This window comes from Condylura cristata, unplaced genomic scaffold, assembly GCF_000260355.1.
Source record: "Condylura cristata isolate star-nosed mole 26May11 unplaced genomic scaffold, ConCri1.0 scaffold00027, whole genome shotgun sequence".
NCBI lineage: Eukaryota > Metazoa > Chordata > Mammalia > Eulipotyphla > Talpidae > Condylura > Condylura cristata.
The window spans coordinates 25,699,343-25,725,316 of record NW_004567128.1 but is presented as its reverse complement, the minus strand read 5'-3'; the positions used below and the strand labels follow the sequence as shown (position 1 = coordinate 25,725,316).

The window sequence follows — 25,974 nt, the reverse complement described above, 5'->3', positions numbered from 1 at the left end:
AAGTATATAATTAAAATATTTAAGAAAATTATAATTATTAACTTATTATCTAGAAACCATTTTTGCTAAGTACTAACCAGTTTCACATAGCAATCCCCAAAACCCTAAGCCAAAAACCTTTCCCAATTTCGCAGATTAGAAGAGGCCCAAGGATGTTTATATAACCTGTGAAAGGTAATGCAGCTGTTGAGCTGGAAAATAAATCAAACTCCATGCTCTGTATCAAACAAAAACTGCATTTTCACTAGGAATATATTCACTTGATCTAATACAAAAGAGGCATAATAAATCAAGGTTAAACATTAACAATCCTTCACTACAGCTCTGAAAAAGACCTGCTAGTTATTCTATCCACTAACCATTTGTTAAAAACAAACAATGTGGGCCCTCCCTGGTGGCGCACAGGACTAATGCACAGCACTAAGAAGCTAAAGCCACTTTGGCATGAGTTTGATCCCCGCCCCAGAGGTGACCCACATGGCACAGCAGACCTCTCCTGGCCTGCCCACTGCTCCCCTCAGCACAGTACTTCATCAATCTGCCTGTTCTGCTCCCCACTGTCTGTGGTGAATCCTCTCACCGCCCCGACACCTCTGGCCTGTGCCCAAGTTCTGTATGCATAAACAAATAAATCTTTAGAAAAAAAAATTGCATCTATCCACTCCACATTAAGATGTTCCCTGTCCTCAAAAGGTTAAAATGTCCGTGCTTATAAGGATACAGTGGTCTGGGGTTCTTTTTGTTTTGTTTTGCTATGTATTTTGTCTGTGATAGGGGAGGATGTTATTTCTTAGAGGAAAAAAATTCAAATGGAGAATAAAATTGTTTTATATAAGCATCAAACTCATATGTGACCATCTCTCTATATTACTTACCTTTACAATAAATGACTACAAATCAGGTTTTCATGCAAATATTTTCTAGCTAACACAGAAGCTTCCTGGCCAGCATAAAGAAGAAAAATGCTGAATTTGTTTTAACTTTTCTAAAGTGTCCATCAATGGCTTACTTGCTACTACAAATAACAATGGTAGTCTTTTAAGGGCTGGAATTGTTCACAAGACATACTAAAATGAAGGTGCATGTGTAGGCATTTTAACTAAATGATTAACTCAGTGATAATTTACATGGAGGTGCATGAACATATCACATTTCCATTTACTCTACTTTTCTTTCTCATTGCTTAGGATGTTCACAAGTTTATAATTTTCTTAGAAGTGCCCTTGATAAAGGCAGCAGAACAAACAATTGCAACTATTTTAAATACATATGTAAGTGAAATAGTAGTTAACAAGGGGGAAAAATTACCTTTTGGATAATCTTCCAATAAGAGGTTGAAGTGACCTAATTGACAAAAGAAATCAGACTCCACTTTTCCTTCAGCTTTTAAGATTAGAGATTCGTAGCAGCGAACAGCCTAGAAATAAAAAATACAAATATTTAAGAAAAAGACGAAACCCTAAAATGCCATTCCTCCCTGCTCATGTATATATTTATATCTTCCATTCAATCACCCCAGAAATCAGTATTCTGCACTTTTACCACAGACATATTCAATGCAGATCCTTCAGAACACCTAACTATTTACTTTTAAGACTAGTTATAGCATAAGAACTTATCAATAGCGTGGAAACACTTACCAAATAAGATAATGGGGAGGGACTTTACAACTTTATTCAAAAGTTGCAAATCTAAACTATTACTATGGTCCCTGTTATTATAAACAAATAATATCCATCTTCCCCACAAATAGTAAGAACTTCATTGAATTATTTGAGAATTCATATTCTCCACAATAATAGCTACCACTGATACTGAAATACTGCTTTTTGTCATAACCTCTACTAGCTTATACTACCAGCGATTGTGTTTCAATTGTCTTCCCATGACATAGTTTAATCCCACCAAACTTTAATTCTGTTTCTAATCTTAGCCCCACTCTAATACATTCATATGCACACCCTGCTTCTTCCCTAAAGGAAACACACACATACAAACATTTTAAGAATTTTGTTCTTCTAACTGTAATCAGGATAAGGCAAGAGGGTTAGAGAAACTGACAAATTCCAGTTAGTAGCTCCAGAAAATTCTGCGGAACATAACCTCTCAACTCAGTTTTCATAATACTCTAATGGCTAACAAAGGATTCAAATTAGAAAACTAAGGGTCTATTCACAATGAACAACACACAATAGGTACTAAATAAACATTTCTTTTGTCTTCCCTTAGATAAGAATAAAGTTCTCATTCAGAAGTGCTTCAATCCTAATAATTTTATCAAAAATTCTATTTTCATGTCAAAAAAAACTGTAACTGTGTACAGTGAAGGATGTTAACTAGGCTAGTTGTGATAATCACTTTCCAATTTATACAAATGTCTGAAACAAATATAATGTTATATGTCAATTATATCTGATAAGTGAGAGAGTTTTTTGTCTTCAAAACTGTTGACAATTTACTCTGCAAGGATGTTATATGTGTCCTGGAGTTATTAAAGAAACACGTGTATAGTTTCTCCAAAAAAATCGGTATATTCCCAGATTTGGTGCCACAAAGAAAAGAACTAGAATACCTGAGTTTAGATTCAATTGTTATCTTTTCAATACCACCTCAAGAGTCTGATGAGATAAGAAATTATGATGTAGGACAGAGTCCCCACTTAAACTATCCTGCTACAATATAGTCTTTGATATAGAGTTTCAAAATGTATACCCTAAAATTTACCTATTCAAAGCATATACATAAATACTCAGTAATTTTGTAGAAGCTATTCTATACAAGCAAATCTGGGATGATTTTATTATCCTTAAAGTCTAAAATTTACACAACTACCTTCCGTTCTTATTCTATTCTAATCTAAGTGTGCATATGTACCAAAGCACAATCACTGAAAAATTAATCATTCTGCTGCCCTATAATTAAAAGTCTGAATGTTACACTGAAGTCTCAGAAATTACTATAATTTACAGGCATGGAATTCTAAGACCTTCTTTATTTAACTCATATATAATCCTATCTGGCAGATGGTTAGAATACAAAAATACAGTTAATTTCAGTGCTTTTAATATCAGAGAAATTCATAAAACTATTAGACTATATGACAATTCCTAATTTTACATTTCAAAAATGCATGACTTTTTAAAGCTAATAATGCATTGTAAATTAATTGTCTTCTTTTTCTTTTAACTCGGGAAGATATCTGGAAACTCCTATACCCCCTCTGATAATATGTATCTTCTGGGTATTAAATTTATAAGCAAGTAGAGCTTTGTGGTGAAAAAGGCTCAAAGAATTTTTCCTTAGTGATTTAATGACATCATATATTTCCAATTATTCATATCGAGATGGCATTACCTTGATTATCTTCTGTCTACCTTGCATTTTTTATTAAATAAATATATCTAAAATGAATACTATAATGTAACACTGATGAAAAATCATGAAAAATAACATCATGTAAAAACCAATCCATATGCTCAGGCTTGATGAACAAATTCAAAATAGTTTCCAAAATAGTCTGTATGAACCTACCAGCTAATATTGGTCGTAGTCAAAGATGATACTGAGAATCAAATATCAAGCAACCAAAAAGCAAAAGAAGAAAATAAAATTTCCAAGGGTCTGTGACAGCAATTCATAGTGAAACTTCATGAACTCATTTGAAGCTTGGGTAAACCCTGATAGTAAAAACAGACACTACTAACAACTATTAAGGTTTTAAAAGAAAATGACTGGCAATAATTTCCAATAAATCTAATGCATATTCACCAAGAATAAAACAGCACTTTTATTTTTAGTCAAAAGGCTGATAAATATAGAAATGTAAGGTTAAGTTAGCTGTTCAGATTTAGAGCTAAAATTAGGTAAACTAGCTAAAGCAAAAACATCTGCAGCAAAAAGTATGAATTTCATATTTTTGTGTTTTGCTTTAAACAAATAAAATCATCCCTATACAGAATGACTGTTTATACAAACATGCAGAGAAAAAGGACTGGAATATAAATCCAATGTTAAAAATATAAGACTTATATATCTACCCAAAAGACACAAAAACACTAACTCAAAAAGATACCTGCACCCCCATGTTTGTTGCTGCTTTATTTACAATAGGAAAGCATGGAATATACCCAAATGCCAAAAGTAGATGACTGGATTAAAAAGATGTGGTACATATACACAATGGAATATTACACAGCAACAACAACAAAAAATACATTCCTTTTGCAGCAACATGGATGGAGCTGGAAAGGATCATGCTTAATGAAATAAGCCAGAAAGAAAAATACCGGACATATGGTTTCATTCATAGCAGACACATAAAGTGGGGGGGGGGGGCGCACCACGGGTAATAATAATAATGAACAACTATATACCAGAGACATTTTATGGTGGTGGAATAGGATAAAAAATTGGGGGGGGGGGAGTACATGGGACTATGGTGATGGCGCATGGGTGAATTGGTGATGGGAAGTCCATGGCTATTACAACTGAGATGAAAAAGGCACAGAGTAATGTAAAAATAGACTATAATAATAAAAAGTGTGTGTGTGTGTGTGTGTATGACCTATAGTTGGGATATGCACTTATTATTGTTTGTTTTACTTTTCTATTTTCTAGCCTTTCCATAATTAGCCTACAGCATTTCTATTCTTACTAAGTCATTAAAGAATTATGCTGTCTTCTAGGACTCACCCTACCTTTATTGAGAAGATAATAATGTACCTACAAGAAACAAGTGGGCACTAAGCATAAGAAACATGGCAAGTAAACAAACAAATATACTATTTAAATAGGCATGTCTAATGGACAGGGCAGACATAGGTAATTTTTTAAAGATTTATTTATGCGTACAAGATCTGGGGTGTAGGCCAGAGATGCACGGGGTGAGAGGATTCACCAGACATAGCGGGGAGCAGAACAGGTAGCTGGATGAAGTATACTGCTGTGGGGAGTAAGCAGGTGAGAAAGGAGAGGTCCACTGTGCCATGTGAGCTAGCACCCTTAGCCAGGGATCCAACTCTTGCTGCACTGGTTGCAGGTAGCTTCACTGTGCTGAGACTTAACCCCTTGAGCCACCAGGGAAACCCCCGGCATAGGTAACTTTTAAAAGTTAAAAACAACTGAATATTCAACCCATATGCTAAATATTAGAAAAGTAAATTTGTTACATTTATAAATTAAAAGCTTATAAATATATTGGGATATCTTACACTGGGGATGAGCAACCCTCCATAAAAATCATTTTTACATTCTATATTATTTAGAGTTAGTAGCTTGCACATCTATAATTCTGATCAACTACTGGAGAAAACACTGAAAATGAAAATAACAGTTCAACATTAAATGCCAGCAATAAGAACAAACTATGATCCTTCCAGCTAAGTAGAGAATGTACATGTCTTCCTCCCATTACAGTACCATTTCCCACAATGTTTAATATAATTTATGCTCAGTATCTGCTTCATTTTTAATAGGTGAAAAATCAGTTATCTCAGAGTAATAACTTCATCATCACTGTCTATTCCTAAACCTTAACAAAGTTTAAACCACAGAAATGAAAACTAACACAGAAGTCTTTTATGATGAACCGAGCCACTATCTAGCTATAATATGGACTCCTTAATATTCGACAATTGTTAAATACAGGCAGCAACTTTTAAACAATTTTTTTATTTTTTTAAAGATTTATTTGTGCATACAGAAATGGGGTACAGGCCAGAGGCGCAGGGGCGGCAAGAGACTTCACCAGAGACAGAGTGGGGAGCAGAACAGACAGATCGATGAAGTACACTGCTGAGGGGAGCAGCAGGCGGGTCAGGAGAGGTCTGCCGCGCCATGTGGTCACCTCCAGGGCAGGCGGGAATCGAACTCATGCGTAAGTGGCTTTAGCTTCTTAGTGCTGTGCTTTAACCCACTGCGCCACCAGGGAGGGCCCCAATTTTTTTTATTTTAAAAAGTCATCTTAACTGAATAGCAAGTGATAAAGTTAATACAGACTTAAATACTCCAATATTTTTAAGTGAACCAATTTTTCAGACTGAATATAATAAAATCAAGCATGCACTCCTTCCCATAATTTCTGAAATAAACATACAAAATGAGTTAGCAGTCAGCAGACTACTTATAAATTATTCATGAAATAGAGCTATGAAAAAAAGTAGTCAGAGCACATACTAATAAACTATACAAGTCAACACCAATAATCAGCTCACAAATGTTTAGGCTAACCAGTTCTCTAACACTATCATCAGTTATTTAAGCATCACATTTTAACAGGCAGTATGGCATGCAAAAGGCTCCAAGTGTAATGAAGGAAATAGAAAGTGTCCTATAAAAATTATTTTAACTAAGTTTAGATGTAATTATACTCATATTTAAAAAGTGTCACTTAAGAGACAAACTTAATTGTACTTTGCGTAACTCAGACATCAGACCAATGAATGAGTATGACTTACAAACAAGTTTAATTCCATTCAATCAGAAAGGAGAAAAACTCAAGTAAGCCAAAAATTGATCAGACCATTTTAGACTCTGATCAGTTAATGAAAGAATTAAAACATAATTACTAAATACCTACTAGATGTTATTAAACAGACTCTCTACTTCCAGTACAATCCTGAAGACCATTTTTCAAGGATTTCTTGAGTGTCAATGTCATAAGCATAAAATGTGTAGTATTGCCAGAACAAACTTCTAAATAAGTATAACTGCCCTCTGACCTTCTCCCAAAAAAATACCCTCATAATGTCTTCATCATTAAGTTTATATCTTTCCAAAAATGAAACTTGTAAGCCAGAAGAATCTTCCCCTTTCTAGGCATCAACAATTTTTTAATTGAAGACCAAACTTCCAGACTTTACTTAATTTCAATTACTATTTTTGAAGTTAATGTTTAAAAATCACCAGTTCTAAAGGGTATATATTGAAAAGTCTCCCTCCCTATCCTGACCCGCCATCCAGGTTCCTGTTCCCAGAAGAGAACAAATGTTCTAAAATGTCCATTATATTTAAGATTATTTCAAGCAGATGCAAGTACTACTTTAATATTAATATTTACACATGTATCACATTATAACACTTTTCTGTAACTTGTTTTGGATTCTTGTTTTTTTTTTTTTAGGATTTATTTATTTATTCATACAGAACTGGGGAACAGGCCAGAGGTGCAGGGGCAGTAAGAGTATTCACCAGAAACAGAGTGGGGAGAACAACAGGCCTTCCGACGAATTACAATGCTGAGGAAGAAGCAGGCGGTCAGGAGAGGTCTGCCATGCTATGTGGGTCACTTCCGGGGCTGGGGATCAAACTCATGCTGAAGTGGCTTTAGCTTCTTAGTGCTGTGCTTTAACCTTCTGTGCCACCAGGGAGGGCCCGGATTCTTGATGTTTTTGATACCCCCTTCCCCACCCCTCCCTCTCTCAACAGAACAGCTAAATTTAATTAGGTACATGATTACACAGAATAAATACTGGGATCAAGACGTTCTGGTAGCTTGCCCTGGTGATTAAGCTGTGGTCACTGGATATAAGGAAAGGACAAGTTCTGCTCAATCTTTCCCTCACCTTAGCTGGAATCCATTAAGCTGAAAGCTAAGGGTGGTGAGTACAAAAACAGAATCCTAAATTCTTGGAACAGTAGAGTTCCAGAGCAGCCTAGAATTTACTGCCTCTTGAGAATTTTTTTTTTAAAGATTTATTTATTTGTGCTTACAGAACTGGAGTACAGGCCAGAAGTGTGGTGGGTGAGAGGATTCACCAGAGACAGAGTGGGGAGCAGAACAGGCAGATCTACTGAGGTACACTGCTGAGGGGAGCAGCTGGCAGGTCAGGAGAGGTCTGCCAAGCCATGTGGGTCCAGCAACCTGGCGGGGGATCGAACTCGTGCTGCAATGGCTTGGGAGAGCTTCATCATGCGGTGCTTTAACTCGTTGCGCCACCAGGGAGAGCCCACCTCGTGAGAATTCTTGTTAAGTCTTTGAATAATGTCATTTTGTTCAAAAGTTGCTTCACTGTTAACACTAATGAAGAGGGAAAAAACTGATTGCCCAGGCTGAGGTCAATAGCATGTATGGCTCCAGTATGGCTCCACAGCTCTACCAGTATGTGACACTTGCATGTTCTCTCCACATCTACATGGGTTTTCTGAACATAATCTGGCATCTTCCCATATCCCAAAAATGTACACATTAGGTTAACTGGTGTGTCTAAACTGTCCTAGTCTGAGAGAGTATGGCTGTACATTGGAATAGCGTCCTATCCAGGGTTGGTTCCCACCTTGTGTCTCAAACTGCAGCATTTAGTTTTGGCTACCCATGACCCTGAACTGGAAATAAGTATGTTGGAAAATAAATGAATACAAATGATTTTTGATTAATTAAAAAAAACTAAGGGGAAAAAAGTTGAATATTAGACATGTTTTGGGTTTTTATTTAAGCTTAGTGATACTTCTGAGAAGAAATAAGCTGTAGGAACTTAAATCCTGTTTGCATCAACTGGCCTACAGATTTGTTTTATGCTGTTTCATCTGAAGTCAGTTTTCAAGAATCCTTTGATGCTGTTGAGGGCTTACTATGCACAGCCCTCTTTCCTCATTTAAATGGAAAAAAAAAAAAGAAAAAGAAAAAGGCAGCCTAGCGAAATAATCATGAGCATGAGCACATACCGAAAGGATAATGGAGAGTAAAAAACAAATACAGTTAACTGTATCACCCACACCTAACTATTTAGACAAGATACAAGAACTTAAACATCTGTTAGTCTACCCTCTTTCCAATTTTCAACTAATGTTTATCTCTTACAACAAATCAATGTAGCAAAAAATCAGCCATATCAATATTGATCCTTAACTTTCTGGCCTTTTAGGACCCACTATGTTCAGTGGATGTGTTGTATGCTAATGAGTTGCGTACAATCTGCACTTAAAAAACCATCACAGCACCATGTAATTCTTTTGAAATCAACTACTAAAAATGCTTTGTTGCTTAAAAATATTCTCAAATATATATTAATAATTCATTAATTCAGATGTGGATAAATAATATTTAAACTCGTGATATGTAGCAAATACTATTCTAAGCACCTTACATATACTTATTCATTTAATCCTCGTAATTAATCTAGTAAAATAGGGTATAATGGGCCCTCCCTGGTGGCGCAGCAGGTTAAAGCACAGCACTGAGAAGCTAAAACCACTTCCGCATAAGTTCGATTCCCGCCTGCCCCGGAGGTGACCACATGGCGTGGCAGACCTCTCCTGACCCGCCCGCTGCTCCCCTCAGTAGTGTACTTCATTGATCTGCCTGTTCTGTTCCCCACTCTGGTGAAGCCTCTCGCTGCCCCTGAGCCTCTGGCCTGTACCCCAGTTCTGTATGCACAAATAAATAAAATCTTTAAAAAAAAAAATAGGGTATAATGCAGTAATTGTACCTACTTCACAGATAGAAAAACTGAGGCATTGAGTAAGTAAATCCTGTGACTAGGATCACATAGTTATTAAAACTTATTAGCAAAGGCTGGATTCAAGTAGAACAGACTCCCAAGTCTATGAGCAGTAAGTAAGGTTTTCGCTTTAAGTCACGCAGAGATGGTGGAAACATCCCCAAGCATAAGGGACTCTAAAAATAGCTCTTCCTCTTACACTCAATTCTGCGACAATTCTAACACCATGCCAAGCAGAAAATCAACACTGAATTGTCACTTCCTGCTCCCACCATCACACAGAAAGATTTAGCCAGCCTCAGTTTTTTACCATCTCTTATCTTACTTTTATTAAAATTAAAAAAAAAAAAAACTGAAGAAACCAACCACCAAAATTCCCATATTCAAAAGCCACCAATGGAACAAAAACACTGCTGCTCATATAAATGATAATACACCATTCATACAAAAAAGTTGTGTAAATCTGGGAAATGTTAGTCTCACCATACTTCTTTGTATCTTCTAAATTACATCACCTTAATTTAATCTAGTTTTGTTACTTTATTTCTTTAGTATATATGGCAAATAAAAGCCAAATGCAGCAACAAAGCAAACTAAGTTGTACTGTCTTTAACTGTCAACTAGTTGTTAGTTTACTTTAAAATTGTTGATGGACGCAGCCAGAGGAACTAATGAATTCTACATGAGTGTGCATACACATTTAGACATGTAGAGCCAATGGTGAATTTTTTAAAAACTTGTGTCAAAACAGCTAATTTATTTTCCAAATGATTTTTTCCTGTCATCTTAAATATAACATTATGTACATGGGGTATACTCAAAAGTACATTATTTATATAGCCTCCTTATTTCAATTAAGCATGTGAATTAAGTTTTAATTTTTAAATGATTTAAAGATTTGCAAGTAAGAAGAGCACAAGATTTCAGCAGCCTTGCTTATATAAATAAAACCCAAAGTAACACAGCAATTTCCTGTATAAAGCAAAAGACATTACCCCTATATTTTACTTCATTTGCTTGCTGCTGCATAGGATCTCTTATTTATGTAGAGGAAAACACAGACAATCTGACAAGCAATCATTCACCTTGTCATTAAAGCTGTACATTTAATTCAGAGCTCCAAAAATATACAAACAGAAAGAAAGGCGTCTACAACAAAACAAAATTATAAAAGACCATCTCTGTTATGATTATTATAACCTGAGTACTTCTAAGATATGCAGTTTAAATTAATATCTCTGGGAACAAAGTATGCATTCATTTGCTTAGCACACTTCTAAAATAAAAAATGCACAAAAAAGAAGGAGCAAACACTTTATGTTGGAATAAAGAAGGGAAGACAATGCATTTAAAATATGAGCCCCATTGAAAAAAAGCTGCTTTTACTTCTGCATCTTCTAATATTTAGTAGGCATTTTGATGTGTTTATTAAATAAACAATCCTACAAAGATAGCTCTTTACAGGGGAAAAACCTTTATATCCTTCTAGACTTTTCTCTGCGCATGTGCAAATAATACAAATCTGTGTGTGTAGATTTAGGAATTTCTTGCACTTAGCAGTTTACCATATCAAACCATCTAAACCTACACCAAAATTAAAATCTGCACTGTATTTTACTAGCAGTTAAATTTTATTTCAGCTGAAGAGTAATAATTGGTTGACAACCAATTTTTACTATTATTACTCAATGAACATAATTCAGACAAGTTATATTTAAGACAAATTTGACAGTTGAACAGAATGCACAAATTGAACTTTTGATAATCCCACCAGCAAAACTAAATCAATATAATCTATCAGCAGAGTTTATTTTCAGTTCTTTGATTACTATTCCCTATTTATTATCTAAGTTCATTATCTCTTTCATGAGCTATCAATCGGTCCACAGATTGTATCTATTTCTCTCCTGGATTATGAAGAGTTTTTTCCTAATTTGTCAGGTGCTATTTACATACAAAATATTTTTATATAATGTGTTCCTGTTACAGAGTCTCTTTCTTCCAAGTTTGCACTTGCCTGTGAACTTATTTTTACAGTTTTTGCCATAAAGGTTATCTATTTTCTTAAAATTACCATTCCCTTCTTAGTATAATTGGAAATTATACTTCTCAATATAATTAGAAAATCCTCAGGTCATGATGTGATTCACCAATATTTTCTACTATTGTAAAGCAAGATCCTAATTAAAATTTTGGTTTTTGTACAATTTTGAATGGCCAAACATGACTGAGGATCTGTGTCCCTTTTCTCATGAACAAAAAATCTTTAACATATACTCACTGCTGTTTCTGAGATTTATATTTAACATCCAAAGCGTTCCTAAAAATGTACTGGGAATAAGAAACAGTAGTGCTGAGAAAGCCTCAACCTCTGGTGCTGCCAGGCAAAAAACAAATGGGCAGCCAGAACCTCTCAGTCAGAAGCCTTATTTATGTACCAACACCAATCTTAAGTGCTTTCAACAGTTTCTCCCAGTAATAGTACAAACTATCATTTTTCCATCTGAGCCAAAAAATGAAAAAGGCTGGGAAATACTTCCACATCAGACAACTTGGACAACCACTCTGCTGGAAAGTAAAAATTGTCAGACAAAACACAACACCCATGGATGTAACACAAGGTTCTTAGTGTGAACTTAACCTAGAAAGCAAGAAAAAAACTGGCTGTGGGGGGAGACTGGGGATAGAAACTTATTAAGGCAGAGAGAGAGCCCTGAAGCATCTTTTTGCACTTGAGTCATGTTGAAAGCCAGTTTAGAGGTTTCAATCAAAAGAACAGAACACACAGCCTGGGAACAAGGCAAGACAAGTGGCCAAATAAGATTCACATAACCATAGCACTGAGCCTAAAAGGCTACACACACCTTCAATGTAACTGTAAACTAAAAAATAAAACAATTTATTTTAATTTTTATTTTAAAAATGATCTTTAATAACATGGAAAATTGCCTATCCTATGACAAGAAACACTGGAAAAGAAAATCTCCTTAGTATTTTTAACCAAAAGTCTGGACTCACTCAACCTAGAAAGATCATTTAAATTTCAGGCAAGAATTTAACTTTACATAGTCCTCAACTAATAACAATATAAAATATAGGCCAAAAATCAAACACACTAGTATCATATCACATCTCTGTCCTAACAGAATTTCCATAACATCAGGGAAAAGAAATTAGGCATATTCAAAAACTCAGTGAAACTTGGAGATAAAAAAAAAGAGGTGATATGGACATAATAAAATTAATCGCAACTGTTGATAAAGATAAGCAAACTTAAAGATTTTCAGTTATGTAGATTTCTGCAATCAGTTAAGATATATGCAAAATATAAAAGATTTTTTAAAGTACCACATAAAAGTAATCATAAAGTGACACTGTGCAAGATATCATTAGTTAACAGAAAGATGAAGAAGTGAAAACAACTGGCATGTGAATACAAATATTTAGCAATAGAATAAAGAGCTCAGAAACACCTTCCTGTGTATAAACTTATGACTAAATGGGCAAATAATAACTTTATCCAAAAGTGTGGTTATGCCAATATACTATTTCTAAGGGAAATTAGATTCCTGTATCTACACATACAATAACCTATTACAGGTGGATTAAAGGTCAAAATGTTGAAGGCAACAACTATATAAACATTTTAGAAGAAAACATAACAAAAATGTCTGACACAAAGACAGGGTGGTACTTGTTTTAAAAAAGACAAAGTATGATTATGAAAAATGCAGATTAATTCAACTCTATCAACAGGAACTTCAATTTATCAAATAATCTCACTCACTCTCTCACACACACACGCAGGCAAGTCACAAACTGGGGAAACATACTTTCAAGACATGCAGTGACAAAGCAATCATATTCAGAACTTATAAAACGCCTCTAAGAATCAGTAAGAAAAAGAGAGCCCTCTCTGTTGGTGCAACAGGTTAAATAAAGCACAGCACCATGAAGCTAGCCACAGCAGCTTGAGCATTAGTTCAATCCCCAACCAGGGAGGTGATCCACATGGCATGGCCGACCTCTCCTGTCTTGTCCGCTACTCCCCCTAGCAGTGTATTTCGTCAATCGCCCTTTCTGCTTCCCACTCTGTCTTTGGTGAATCTACTCAATGCCCTTGTAGCTCTGGCCTTTACCCCAGTTCTGTATGCAAAAATAAATTTTTTTTTAAAAAAGGTAACAATCCAAATATTTTTCTTCAAAGGGTAAATGGATATGCTGTGGTACATTCCTTCTCCCTCTTATAATTATTTCATTTTTTTTTATAAAGTACAAAGGTGTATTAGAGGGGGAAAAAAGAAATTGTCTTTTCAACAAATGGTGGTGAAAACTAGAAGGCCACAAGGAGAAAAAACACCTAACACACCTAATTCAGGTGAAATAAAGATACTTTCTGACATAAATACAGCAGAACCACTTGTGGAAAATGATCTCAAAAGGAAGCTCAGAGTAGCAGGAAGGAATGACAAGCAAAGAAAATGTTATATATATATATACATATATATATGCATATGTGAATGAATGCATGTATGTATGAATAATAACTTTCACCACAATGCTGTTGTTTTAAAATATGCACAGATGAGGAAAAATCAAAGAAGAAATTTAAAAAAAATAGCTGGAGACAAATGAAAATAAAGACATGATGTAACAGAACCTATAGCACTCAGCAAAAACATTACTAAGAAGGAAATACATAGCAATAGAGGCACACATCAAGATAAAAAAAAGTCGAATAAATTATCTAATGTTACATCTAAAGGAAGCAGGAAAAGAAAAACAAAGGAACCAATGGTCAGTAGAAGGGAGCAATAAAAATTAGAATTAAATACAAACAAAACAATATGAAAGGTCAACAAAACCAAAAGCTGGTTCTCTGAAAAAATAAAATTAGGCAAATGTTTAGTTAGCCTCACAAATTTTAAAAGGGGGGGGGGGGGGGGAGACATTCTAAACAGAATCAGAAATACAAAGGATCATTAAGAGATTACTATGACTATCTTATTGCCAACAAATTGGAAAATATGCAAGAAATGGACAACTACTTGAAAGCATACAACTTTCCAAGACTGAACCAGGAAAATTTAAAAAAAAAAAAAAAAAACAGGAAGGAAATTTAAGGAAGGAAATTGAAAATTAGGACCAATTGGTTTCATTAGTGATTTTTACCAAACCTTCAAAGAACTAATACCTATCCTTCTGAAACTCTTCCAAGAAATTGGAGAAACGGGAAATGTTCCCCCAAATACATGTTAAGAGACCAACATTATTACTCTGATACCAAAAGTAAATAAGGACATCACTAAAAAGAGAAGTAAAGATTAATGTCCCTGATGAACATAAATGCAAAAAAACCTAAACAAAATCTTTAGCAATCCTAACTCAGCATTAAAATACTCTTCTATATTGGGCCCTCCCTGGTGGTGCAAAGAGTTGAAGCGCAGCACTATGGAGCTATCCACAGCCACTGAGGCACAAGTTTGATCCCTGGCCAGGGAGGTGACCCACACATGGTACAGGAGACCTAAACCTCTCCTGTCTCGCCTGTTGTTCTCCTCAGCCATGTGTTTCAATAAATCTGTCGGTTCTGCTCCCCACTCTGTCTGGTGAATTCACTCACCTCCACACCTCCAGCCCTGTACCCCAGCTCTTGAGTGCATAAATAAATAAATCTTTTTTTTTTTTAATTCTTCTATCATTACCAAGTAGGGTTAATTTCTGGGATGCAAGAATGGTGGAATATAATAAAAAAACAATACATGGGTAAGACATGTAAGTAGGAGACTTAATAATTATTTTACAATTAAGGTAAGGAGAAGCTATAGAATTAAAGTGGGTAGAAAGGTCAGTTAAATAAGATAATAAGCAGGAAACCTTGGTGTCTCAAAGAAAATGAAAGAAGAAAAAGCTTTTAAAGACTGCATTTTGCAGAAAGTTGCTGGAAGTGTAACAGGGTGGTCCCTAGGAAAAGGGGAAGTTCCGGGTTCCCTGCCCCACCCAGAAGGAGGGTGCAACTGAGCAGAAAAAGAAGAGAGAAGAAAGGAAGGAAGCTGAATGGAGAACAAGAAGGAAACCTGAGGAAACCACATGGAGCAGCAAGCATGTGAGGAAGAAACCATGCTTGTTTACTGACCCTGGACTGGTTAAGGCAGATGTGGGTGAGATACCCATAGGGAGGTGACTATGGCAGCGTTTATGCTGATTTTGATTTTGCTCTTTTCCTCCCAGATTTGTCTGGCCATGTCTGACCCTTTTCCATGGATCCTGGCCAGAAGGTGCTTTAGTCTTGTGACGGGCTTTCAGGCCTTGCTTTGTGCCAATCCCTTTTGGGTTCACTTTTGCCCACGAGGGGATGGGTCACTTCAGGTGTTTGATTTAGAAGTTATATTATTTGTGTTCCGTATTGTATATGCACTGTATTAAAATCCCTTTTCATTAAAGTTTTTTATGTTTTGTCTTGACGCAGCAGATGGCAGAACTCACTTAGAGCAGGCAGGTTTGGGGCTTCAGGGGTACCCTTCTCCCCCTGTCCTGAAAACAGATTTTGTCCTGAAACAGATTTGGGGAGCCCTATAACAGAAGGTCAAGTAAAATATAAACAACCTGCTGTGTGTTTATATGTTATTAGGGTACAAGTGGCAATAGCAAAAAGCTACCTAGAGCAATCAGTCTTCCTAAATAAGCAACAACCTATAAGACAGCATAAGAATATACAGACAAGAAGGGTGTTGGTGGTGCAACCAGTTAAGGCGCAGCACTGGGGCTAGTCACAGCTACTGCAATACAACTTTGATACCCATCCCCGGCCAGGGAGGTGACCCAAATGGCACCACAGACCTCTCCTGTCTTGCCCGCTGCTCACCTCAGCAGTGTAATTATGTCAATCTGCCTGTTCTATCTCTGGTGAATACTCTCACCTATTACATCTCTGGCCTGTACCCCAACTCTGTGTGCATGAATATGTCTTTTAAAAATAGTTAATAATAACATACAGGCAAGTTCCTTGGTTCACGACTAATCGACAGAGAGCCCTCCCTGGTGGTGCAACAGGTTAAAGCACAGCACTAAGAAGCTAACCACAGCACAAGTTTGATCCCCCACCAGGGAGGTGACCCACATGATGCAGCAAACCTTTACTGTCTCACCAGCTGCTCCCCTCAGCAGTATACTTTGTTGATTTGCCTACTCTGCCTCTCATTCTGTCTCTGGTGAATCTTCTCAACCCACTTGCACCTCTGGCCTGCACCCCAGTTCCGTATGCATAAATAAATCTTTAAAAAAAAGTATTAATTAGTTCAGCAGACATTAATTTTTTGGTTCCAAGGTACTGAAGTTAAAAATTGGGGCCCTCCCTGGTGGGAGGGTTAAAGCACAGCACTAAAAAGCTTAAGCCATTCCGCATGAGTTCGATCCCCGATCCCAGCCTGCCCCAGAGGAGATCCACATGGCGTGGCATATCTCTCCTGACCTGCCCACTGCCACCCTCAGCAGTGTACTTCTCAATCTGCCTGTTCTGCTCCCCGCTCTGTCTCTGGTGAATCCTCTCACCCTCCGCATCTCTGGCCTGTATAAATAAATAAATCTTTAAAACAAAATTTGGATAAATGTTTAACACAGAGGTAGCCTGTCCTCTATTTTCATCAGCCCACTGGATTACTTAATGATATGGAAATTCTCATAGCTAGAAAAAGAAATCTAAGAAGTAGCTTCTTACTTAAGACTACGAACTACCTCCATTTCACAGTTTTGGATTTCTTTTTTTCATGCTAGCTTTAGGAATTTAATAGCTGAAAAGACTAGGTGACATGACATTGTGAGAAAAAATTTTAAGGCATCCATCCAACTAAAGACACAGATGAGTTTTTAATATGATTTTAGTAGGCAATTTCATTACACATCTTTTTAAATGTGGCAAAACTGTATACCATTAAATTTATCATTGTAACCATTTTTAAGTATAACATTTCAGTAGTGTTATGTGTGTTCACACTGTTGTCCTGAAACAGTATCCATTAAATACATTTCTCCTCCCCCCTCAGTAATTTGACTATTTCATAAGTGAAATCCTACAGTATTTATCCTTTTGTGACTAGCTTATTTCATTAGCATAATGTTGCAGCATGTAACAGAACACCCTTTTTAAGGCACTTTATATATATATATATATACACATATATGTGTGTATGTATACACACACACACACACACACACACACATATCCCATGGTGTGTATATACTACAATTGGGTTTGCTTTCATCTCTCTGCTATGGTCAATAGTGTTAGAGTAAACATAGGTGTGGCCCTCCCTGGTGGAGCAACGGGTTAGGATGCAGCACTGCAAGGTAGCCACAGCGGCTTCAATGTGGAGTTCCAGCCCCAGCCCTGGAGTTGATCCACATGGTGCAGACCTCCCCTGTCTTGCCCGCTGCTTCCCTCAGCAGTGTACTTCATTGATCTCCCTGTTCTGCTCCCTTCTCTGTCACTGATGAAGCCTCTTACCACCCCTGAACCCCTGACCTATACCCCTGCTCTGTGTATGTATAAATAAATAAATTTTAAAAAAAAAAAGAATAAACATAGGTGTGCAAATATCTCTTCAAGATTCTGCTTCTAGTTGTTTTGGATATAAACCAATTAGAATAGCTAGATGAGAAGTTGCTTTGAAAGTAGACAACCAAAACTTGAAATGGAAGAGGGACATAAGAAAATACAGCATTAAGAATTCAACTATAAAGGTAGCCTATAAGCAATCTAACAACTGAGATGGAAAAAAGCACAAAATGTAGTAAAAATAAACTATTACTTTTTTTTTAATCTTACATTTATTACTTATATATTGAAGGAATGGGGATAGAAACATTTGTTTTGTACATTGGGTAAAAAACATTTCTCTGTGGTATTGCTTTAATCACATGTATAAAAGATAATTATATGATTTATGTGCACTTTTTCAGATTGTTTCAAAGAAATGGATGAATATCTATAGCCACATATTCCAAAAAAGTAAAATGTTATATATATATGCTTTTCAACTCAATTGCAAAGTTTAAAAGTACCTATAAACTGATACTTTATATCCTTCAAGATCATTTCACATAATAACAGATGGGAATTTTAGGATATAAGAAACTAAATTACATTTAGCAAATATAGGACAAGTACACTTTTACGAGAATATCTTGAATCAAATAGAAGTCTTTTTCAGAAAACTATCCAAAACTTAGTCTACTACCTATCTATCGCATTTGTGAAAAGGTACGTTTGTTCTGCCAAAGGCTTAGCAATAAGTATAAAACTAAGTTGAGTTTTAAATAAAAACTAATACTCTGCTCAACATCAACTTTCTGATCCCCTATCAAAAATTATCTCAGAGTTTAGGAAGAGCAAGATTTAAAAAAAAAAAAAGTGTTCTTTTTCACCCTTTTTCCTTCCCTTTCACTCTTAATCTCAGAAACCAAATTTTATTAGCATTAGCTAGTTTCCTTTAAGCATTGTGCTTTGTTGAATTGTCCACTTTGTAAAAGTTCAACATTTGTCTGCTTTATTGTACATAACTCCCTCAAACACCTTCCATTTTACTGTAGAATGATAACATTTTGTCCTTCCTTATGGTTGATTAGTGTTCATTGTGTGGATATACCACATCTTCCTGACCTAATTCTGTATGGACACTTAATGAGTTTCTATGTCCTGGCTATTGTAAATAAAGCAATAAATACTGTAGAGCAGATCAGCAGATCAGACAGAGAAACTCCTGATGATGCTAAAGGTAAAATTATGAAAGCAAAAGATGATAAAAAGACTATAAAATTAGAGTATCAAAAAAAATTTTTTAGGCCCTCCCTGGTGGCGCAGCGGGTTAAAACACAGCACTGAGAAGCTAAAGCCACTTCCCCATGAGTTCGATTCCCGCCTGCCCCGGAGGTGACCACATGGCGTGGCAGACCTCTCCTGACCTGCCCGCTGCTCCCCTCAGCAGTGTACTTCGTAATCTGCCTGTTCTGCTCCCCACTACGTCTCTGGTGAAGCCTCTCGCCGCCCCTGACCTCTGGCCTATACCCCAGTTCTGTACGCACAAATAAATCTTTAAAAAAAAAATTTTTTTTTATTTCCTCTCAGACAACATTATTAAAGACAAAACAAAAAGCCACAGATTAGAGAAATCTTTACAGAGGATGTATGTGGTAAAGTATTTATATCCACTGTATAAAGAACTCCCAAAACAATAAAACAACCAAGCCAATTTTTTCTGAATATATAGACATACACATCACCAAAGATAGTACAGAGAGGGCAGGTGAGCATAAAAAGATCCTTAAAATCATTAGTCATTAGGGAAATGCAAATTCAAACCAAAATGAAGATGAGATTCGACTACAAGCATATTAGTATGTCTAAAATTAAAGAGTGGCCATACCAAACGGTAAATATGAGAAAAGGTTAGAACTTGGGAGACAGGGAAAGAAGGGAAGAACTCTTATAAACTGCTTGGTAGATATATAAAATGGTATGATCACTTTGGAAACCGATTCAGAAATTTATTTAAACATTTATTAATCAAAAAATCAGCCATTTCATTCCTAGTTCTTTACCCAAAAGATGATATATGTCTATATAAAGACTCATAGAATAATGTTCCAAGCAGCTTTCTTTTAAATAGCCAAAAACAGAATAGACGAATGAATTAACAAATTGTGGTATATCCATACCCAACTATTCAACACTGAATGGGAATAAACTACTGATGCACACAACAATAAAAAACAATTACATTGAAAGAAACCAACCAAAGAGAGTGCATATTTTATCATCATTAGAAAATACAAGCAAATATAATATAACAAAAAGTCAATTTGTGATTACTTAAGGAGGGTGGAGAGAGGCAGCAAAAGATACACAACAGTATGAGGAAACATTTAGGAATGATGGATATATTCCCTCTGTATTGTGCTGTAGTGATGGCTTTATGAGTGTATATATACACTGATCTTATCAAATTACTTATTTTTAAATATCTGCAGTTTACTGTGTAACAATCATTGCTTAATAAATCTACTTTAAAAAGGAAAGAAAAGAGAATGGCCGATGTGACTACAGCTAAATCACAGATTAATCAAGAGGAAAAGTTCCATGTGTACAGTCCCAGAAAGTTGGTATAGGCGCTCTTGAAAAAACACTGGCAGCTAGTGATAATGTTAAGCATGCACTTACCATATGGCCCAGCCACCTCTGTTTATCCTAGAGAAATGAAAACTTATGTTCCCTCAAAAAAATCTGCACATGAATATTTATAGTAAGCCCAACCTCAATTGCCAAAATGTGGAGACAAGGCAAATATCCCTTAATGAATAAATTGTGGCACATCCATACAATGGAATACTGCTCAACACAAAAAAAGTAAACTATCACTATACATAATAACTTGGATGAATCTCAAAAACATTATGCCAAATGAAAAAAATCAGTCTCAAAGGTCACACATGGTATGGTTCTATGTGAAATCCTCAAAAGACAAAACTATTGTCATGGAGAAACAGGAATTCAAGAAGTATGCAATGCATTTCTCAATAAGTGAATATTTTGAAATATCTATTCTCTTCTTTCAATCCTTTTAACTTTCATAATGCCATTTTGTTATGTTTTAATAGAAATTTATAGAGGACTTTTTTCTTTGAAAAGAGACAGGGGGCATGGGGTGTCTCACCTGCCTTTTCTCATATAAATCTCACATAACCACCTGATGAGATAGCACAGCTTTTAGTGTCACCCTATTTGAGAAAAGTTAGTCATTGAGAGATCTAAGTAACTTGCTGGGGGTAACATAGGTAATTAGTAAAACAAGAACAGGCTGAACTATATAACACCTCAGGATTAGCTTCTAAAGAAGTAAGTACCATGCTAAATAGTTTCAAATTGAATTCACAACCTAGTAGAAATATGTAAGTAGATTAAGGCCATATTTTTAAAAATGAAACAATATAAAATTAACATTGCATTACAACCTTGTTATATAACATGTATACTAAACTGCAAAGCAAAACACATTATGGTGGGTCAAGTAAAAATATCTTTTGAAAAATGCTGTTTTGTTATGCTTCACTTCAGAGTAAACACTATTAAACTCTGGAGTACCTGAATACTCACATTTTTTCTTCTAAGTATACTTAACAGCTGAGAAGTGAAGGGATCCTGGAAATACAAATATCACATAAAATTTGGCTGAAATCTTATTTTTTTAACTTTAAAATTCATATAAAACCTAAAATCCTAAATGTCAGATTCTGTCCACAAGTTTCATTAACATAAAAAACAAATGTCCTTCCCAAAAAGTCTAAGTAAAAGTGACATTCCAAGAAGCTAAGTATCTATTCCTCTCCACCAACTCTCAGCATTGGGATACACTGAGCATGCTAGAACTGGTTTCTGCTACTTGATTCATTACCATTCCAAGAAATTAGAAAAGCTCTACCTTTTTATGGTATTCAGCCAAGGTGACATATGAACTGTCTCTCCAAACCTCACTCTATTCACCAAACAAGAGCTAAATTATAAAAACTTGTCTTACAAATACACACAGGAATGCAAGAGAAAAACTGAAGGAGCGTTAAGTGGAAATATCACAAAAGAGGAATCAAAGACAATAAATATAAAGGAAAACTTAATTGCATTAATAATAAACAGTGAAATGATGGAATATTGCTTTTCACCCATTAGATTATAAAAAAATTAAACTCAGTATTGTCTAGTACATAAGGAAAGACTGAAGACAGAAAGACTGAAGCTGCTTCAGTAAAAATGCAAACAATCTTTCCTGAGGCATTTTATGGATTTACTTCATTTGACCCAACAATCTCCACCTCTAGGGATTTGTCCTGTGTAAAAACACAAAGATGTTCAATATAATACTGTTTGCCATTGTAAAAAACTGTATACACAAGTCCTCATCAATATGGAATGAAATAAATTACAGCACAGCTACAGTGGAGGTAACAAAACAGCTACTAAGCTACTAAGGACAAAGGAAAACTAACTTATCACCATGGAAAGAGATCTAAGATAAATGATAGTTAAAAAACAAGTTACAAAACATTGCCATTGAGTCTTTTTCTGTAAAATAATGCCAATATATGTAGTTCCTGACATATAGAGGTTTTCTTGCCTTTTATAATAGTGGGTAGGAAGTACACTTTCAGTTAAAGTTGTACTTGAAATTCTGTATTTTAATCTTTTCCCAGACTAGCAATATGCAGTAGTATGATGCTTGACAGTTGCAGCTTCCAGTCAGTCATGTGATCATCAGAGTACAAACAATCCATACTCTTCAGTGTCTTCTACCAGTTATTCTAGAGACTCATCTAGAGAGATGATTAATTGATGGCCCTGTCACTGTAGGGATCCCAATCTCCCAGCAATTAATTTTAGGCCAATGCTTCAGGCCCAGTGTGCTTTCAGCTGTGTACATTACTGGTAAGACTTCAAACAACCATTCTGTTTTGCCCTCTGAGTTCGGTTAAATGACTATGCCCAACTGTAGACTATTTGTTTTGAGCATATTTAAGTTAGGGGTAGGGTACCTAATGATGTTCTGCAGATTAAGTCTATTAATTGCACTTTCAGCTTACAGGATATAACCCCATTTTAAGTCAAGGAAGACCTGCACAGGCACTGGGAAATGAGTCCAGACTGACATAAATTAGAAGCTATATGGAAGAGGTTTCTTTAGGAAAATAAAACTGACCAAGTTCATGCATCTTAACATTATGAAAAAAAACAGACAACTGATGAAGAACTCAGGGGATTAATCTAAATTAGTGATAAAAATATACAAAACAATCAAAGAATTAGTAAATTCATGAGAAAGTACTGTTGAAAAAAATATATATGGTTCAGCCATTGCCACAGCTTACATTGTCAGCAAGCAAAAGCTGAATACAGAGGTTAAGAATGTGAGTTCTGAATACAGTGGAACAGTAGGAGAAAAGCAAATCTTTACTTTTTACAATGGAAAATCAATCAAAAATGCTTAAAAGTGGAAAATTCAGGAAGAAGCAACACAAGTATTTACAGATGAAGGTAAATATGGTCAGCATGAAGAAGCAAAATTTGGGAGAGAGAAATGAGAATGGGCTAGGAGCCAATGTTTTATAAGCTTTATCTGACTCTAATTTTATGTATGTCCTACACTTTGCTAAAATTTAAAGGTTAGTGCAAATTACAAAACAAACACTGGAAAGGTGGGAGGAAGGCCCCTCCCATTCATGATACTCAAATATGATAGATTAATACTTACAGAGCATCTATTATGAGCAACATATTGAGTGCTATAGATCTATAAATTCATTTAGTTACAATAGCTATGAACCAAGAGTTATTTTTTATCATTATTATTTATTAGTCTCTCATTTTACAGATAGGAACACTGAAATGCAATGCTTGCCACAGGTCAAATTCCTAGTAAACAGTAATGTCAGTATTAGAAGAAACCAGACAGATTGCCTCCAGAGTCCATATGTTTAATCAATATCCTAGACTAACTTAAAACTACTAGGTCAGGAAGGAATAATTAGTTTGGTAAGAGCCGTAAGAATACTAGAAGGCAACTAGAGAATATTAATAAAACTTCTCTCAACAGTTTTGCTTTCAAAATGGTGTAAGACAATGATGGTCTAATGTAATGGACTATGTATGGGTGAGTTGGTGGTGGGTGCACTATGATGGTAATACCTTATGGGGGTACCTGAATATTACCTCAATTAAAAATAAAAACATTGGGGCCTCTCTAATGGCACAAAGGTTAAGACGCTGCACTATGACAGTATTGGCAGTCACTGCAGCAGAGTTTGATCGCTGGTCAGGAAGGTGTCCACAGGGCACAGTAGACCTCTCAGGTCTCATCGGGTGCTCCCCTCAGCAGTGTATTTCAATGCATATGCCTGTTCTCCCCACTCTGTCTCTGGCAAATCCTCTTAACCCCCACATCACTGGCCTACACCTGAGTTCTTGTATACATATATAAATCTTTAAAATATATAAAAATAAAAACGTTAATTTATGAAATCAACCATTTCCTTGTGGGTGCCAGTTCAGTCAGATGGGCAAGGCCTAAGAGCAAAATTGCCAGGTCCAGGGCACCTTCTAGCAGGAAGAACAAGAAAAGAGTAGAAACCTGAAGTTGAAAATGTGTGAAAATTTGACACAATTTGAATGTAGTAAAATATGTAAACATCTAACAAAGATACAAATGCATGTGTGTACTCATCCTCTTGTCAAACAACTGTTAAGACACAGTCTTATAAAGAAACAGACATTGCACAAAGTAACATACACACAATACTGTACTAGCAGCAGACTGAAAACCTAAAGTGAGAGAATGTGTTACAGTGACAGGAGGGAGAGGTACACTTGCTGACAACCACAAGAACACCGTGTTTCTCCATTTCCATATTGCTGAGTGTTGCCCATCCGTACACTACAACTGCTTTGTGCTTCAGATCTGGCTCTCTACAAATATGGAAGCTGCAATCATAGTTCCTAGTGGATTACACAGCTTGGATGGTACATTTTTTCTTTTCAGATTTATTTATTTATGCATGCAGCACTGGGGTACAGGCCAGAGATGCAAGGGCAGTGAGAGGCTTCGCCAGAGACAGCAGGGAGCAGAATAGGCCAAATAATTAAGTACACCGCTGAAGGGAGCAGCAGGCGAGACAGAAGAGGTCTGCTGCACCATGTTGGTCACCTCTGGTACTGGGGATGGAACTTGCACTATAGAACTGGAGAGGGTTGGATGGTACATTTTAAACTTCAGGTCATCACTCCTATTTTCACAGGCCTCAGCCCTATCTATTTATTGTTTGTTCTTCCTGCTAGAAGGTGCCCTGGACTCATTTTCCTGGCAATTCTGCTCTTAGGCCTTGCCCATCTGACTGAACTGGCAACCACAAGGAAATGGTCAGAGTTTGACCAGGTGTCTGTATTTTGAAAAGCATTATCTCCTCCTCCTCCTCCCTCCACTCCCACCTACTTCTTAGCCAAATAAAAATCTTTTGTGCATACTAGAATCTGGTTACTTTGCCTTATGTGTGTGAGTGGCATGAACCCTAGAACAGGAAACATGGGCTTTACTACTTTAACAGCTTGGGGTCCCTGGGTAACTCTCACTTTTGCCCTTATCAGTTTGGGTTCCTTGTGGTTTTTCCAACCATCAAATAACCATTAAGAATCAATAATAAACAACTAAAATCTAAATTCTTGCATATGTACACCTAAATATCCCATGGCAAGTAAATACAGCTATAGACATTGTTATAAACATCCTTGAGTATGTAACAATGACACATGCCTAAAGATTTTAGACAATGATTACTCAAGTCCAGTGACTAAATCTACAATGGTTCAACGGTGGTTCATAGAAATCATTAAAACATTAGTGGTTGGTCCTCCCTGGTGGCGCAGCGGGTTAAAGCACTGCACTAAGAAGCTAAAGCCACTTCAGCATGAGTTCAATTCCCGCCTGCCCCGGAGGTGACCACA

At 36.1% G+C, this 25,974-nt stretch overlaps 1 protein-coding gene across 3 annotated transcripts in view; it reads right to left on the bottom strand.

Annotated features, from left to right (window-relative positions):
• The window catches only part of KDM6A (lysine (K)-specific demethylase 6A), a 185,056-nt gene that overhangs the window by 130,802 nt on the left and 28,280 nt on the right, over positions 1-25,974 (bottom strand). For all 3 annotated transcript variants that reach the window (XM_004689966.2, XM_004689969.2, XM_004689968.2), the window contains exon 3: positions 1,309-1,417. In XM_004689966.2, the coding sequence (XP_004690023.1) occupies positions 1,309-1,417 (109 nt within the window). The remainder of the gene's footprint in view (positions 1-1,308; positions 1,418-25,974) is intronic.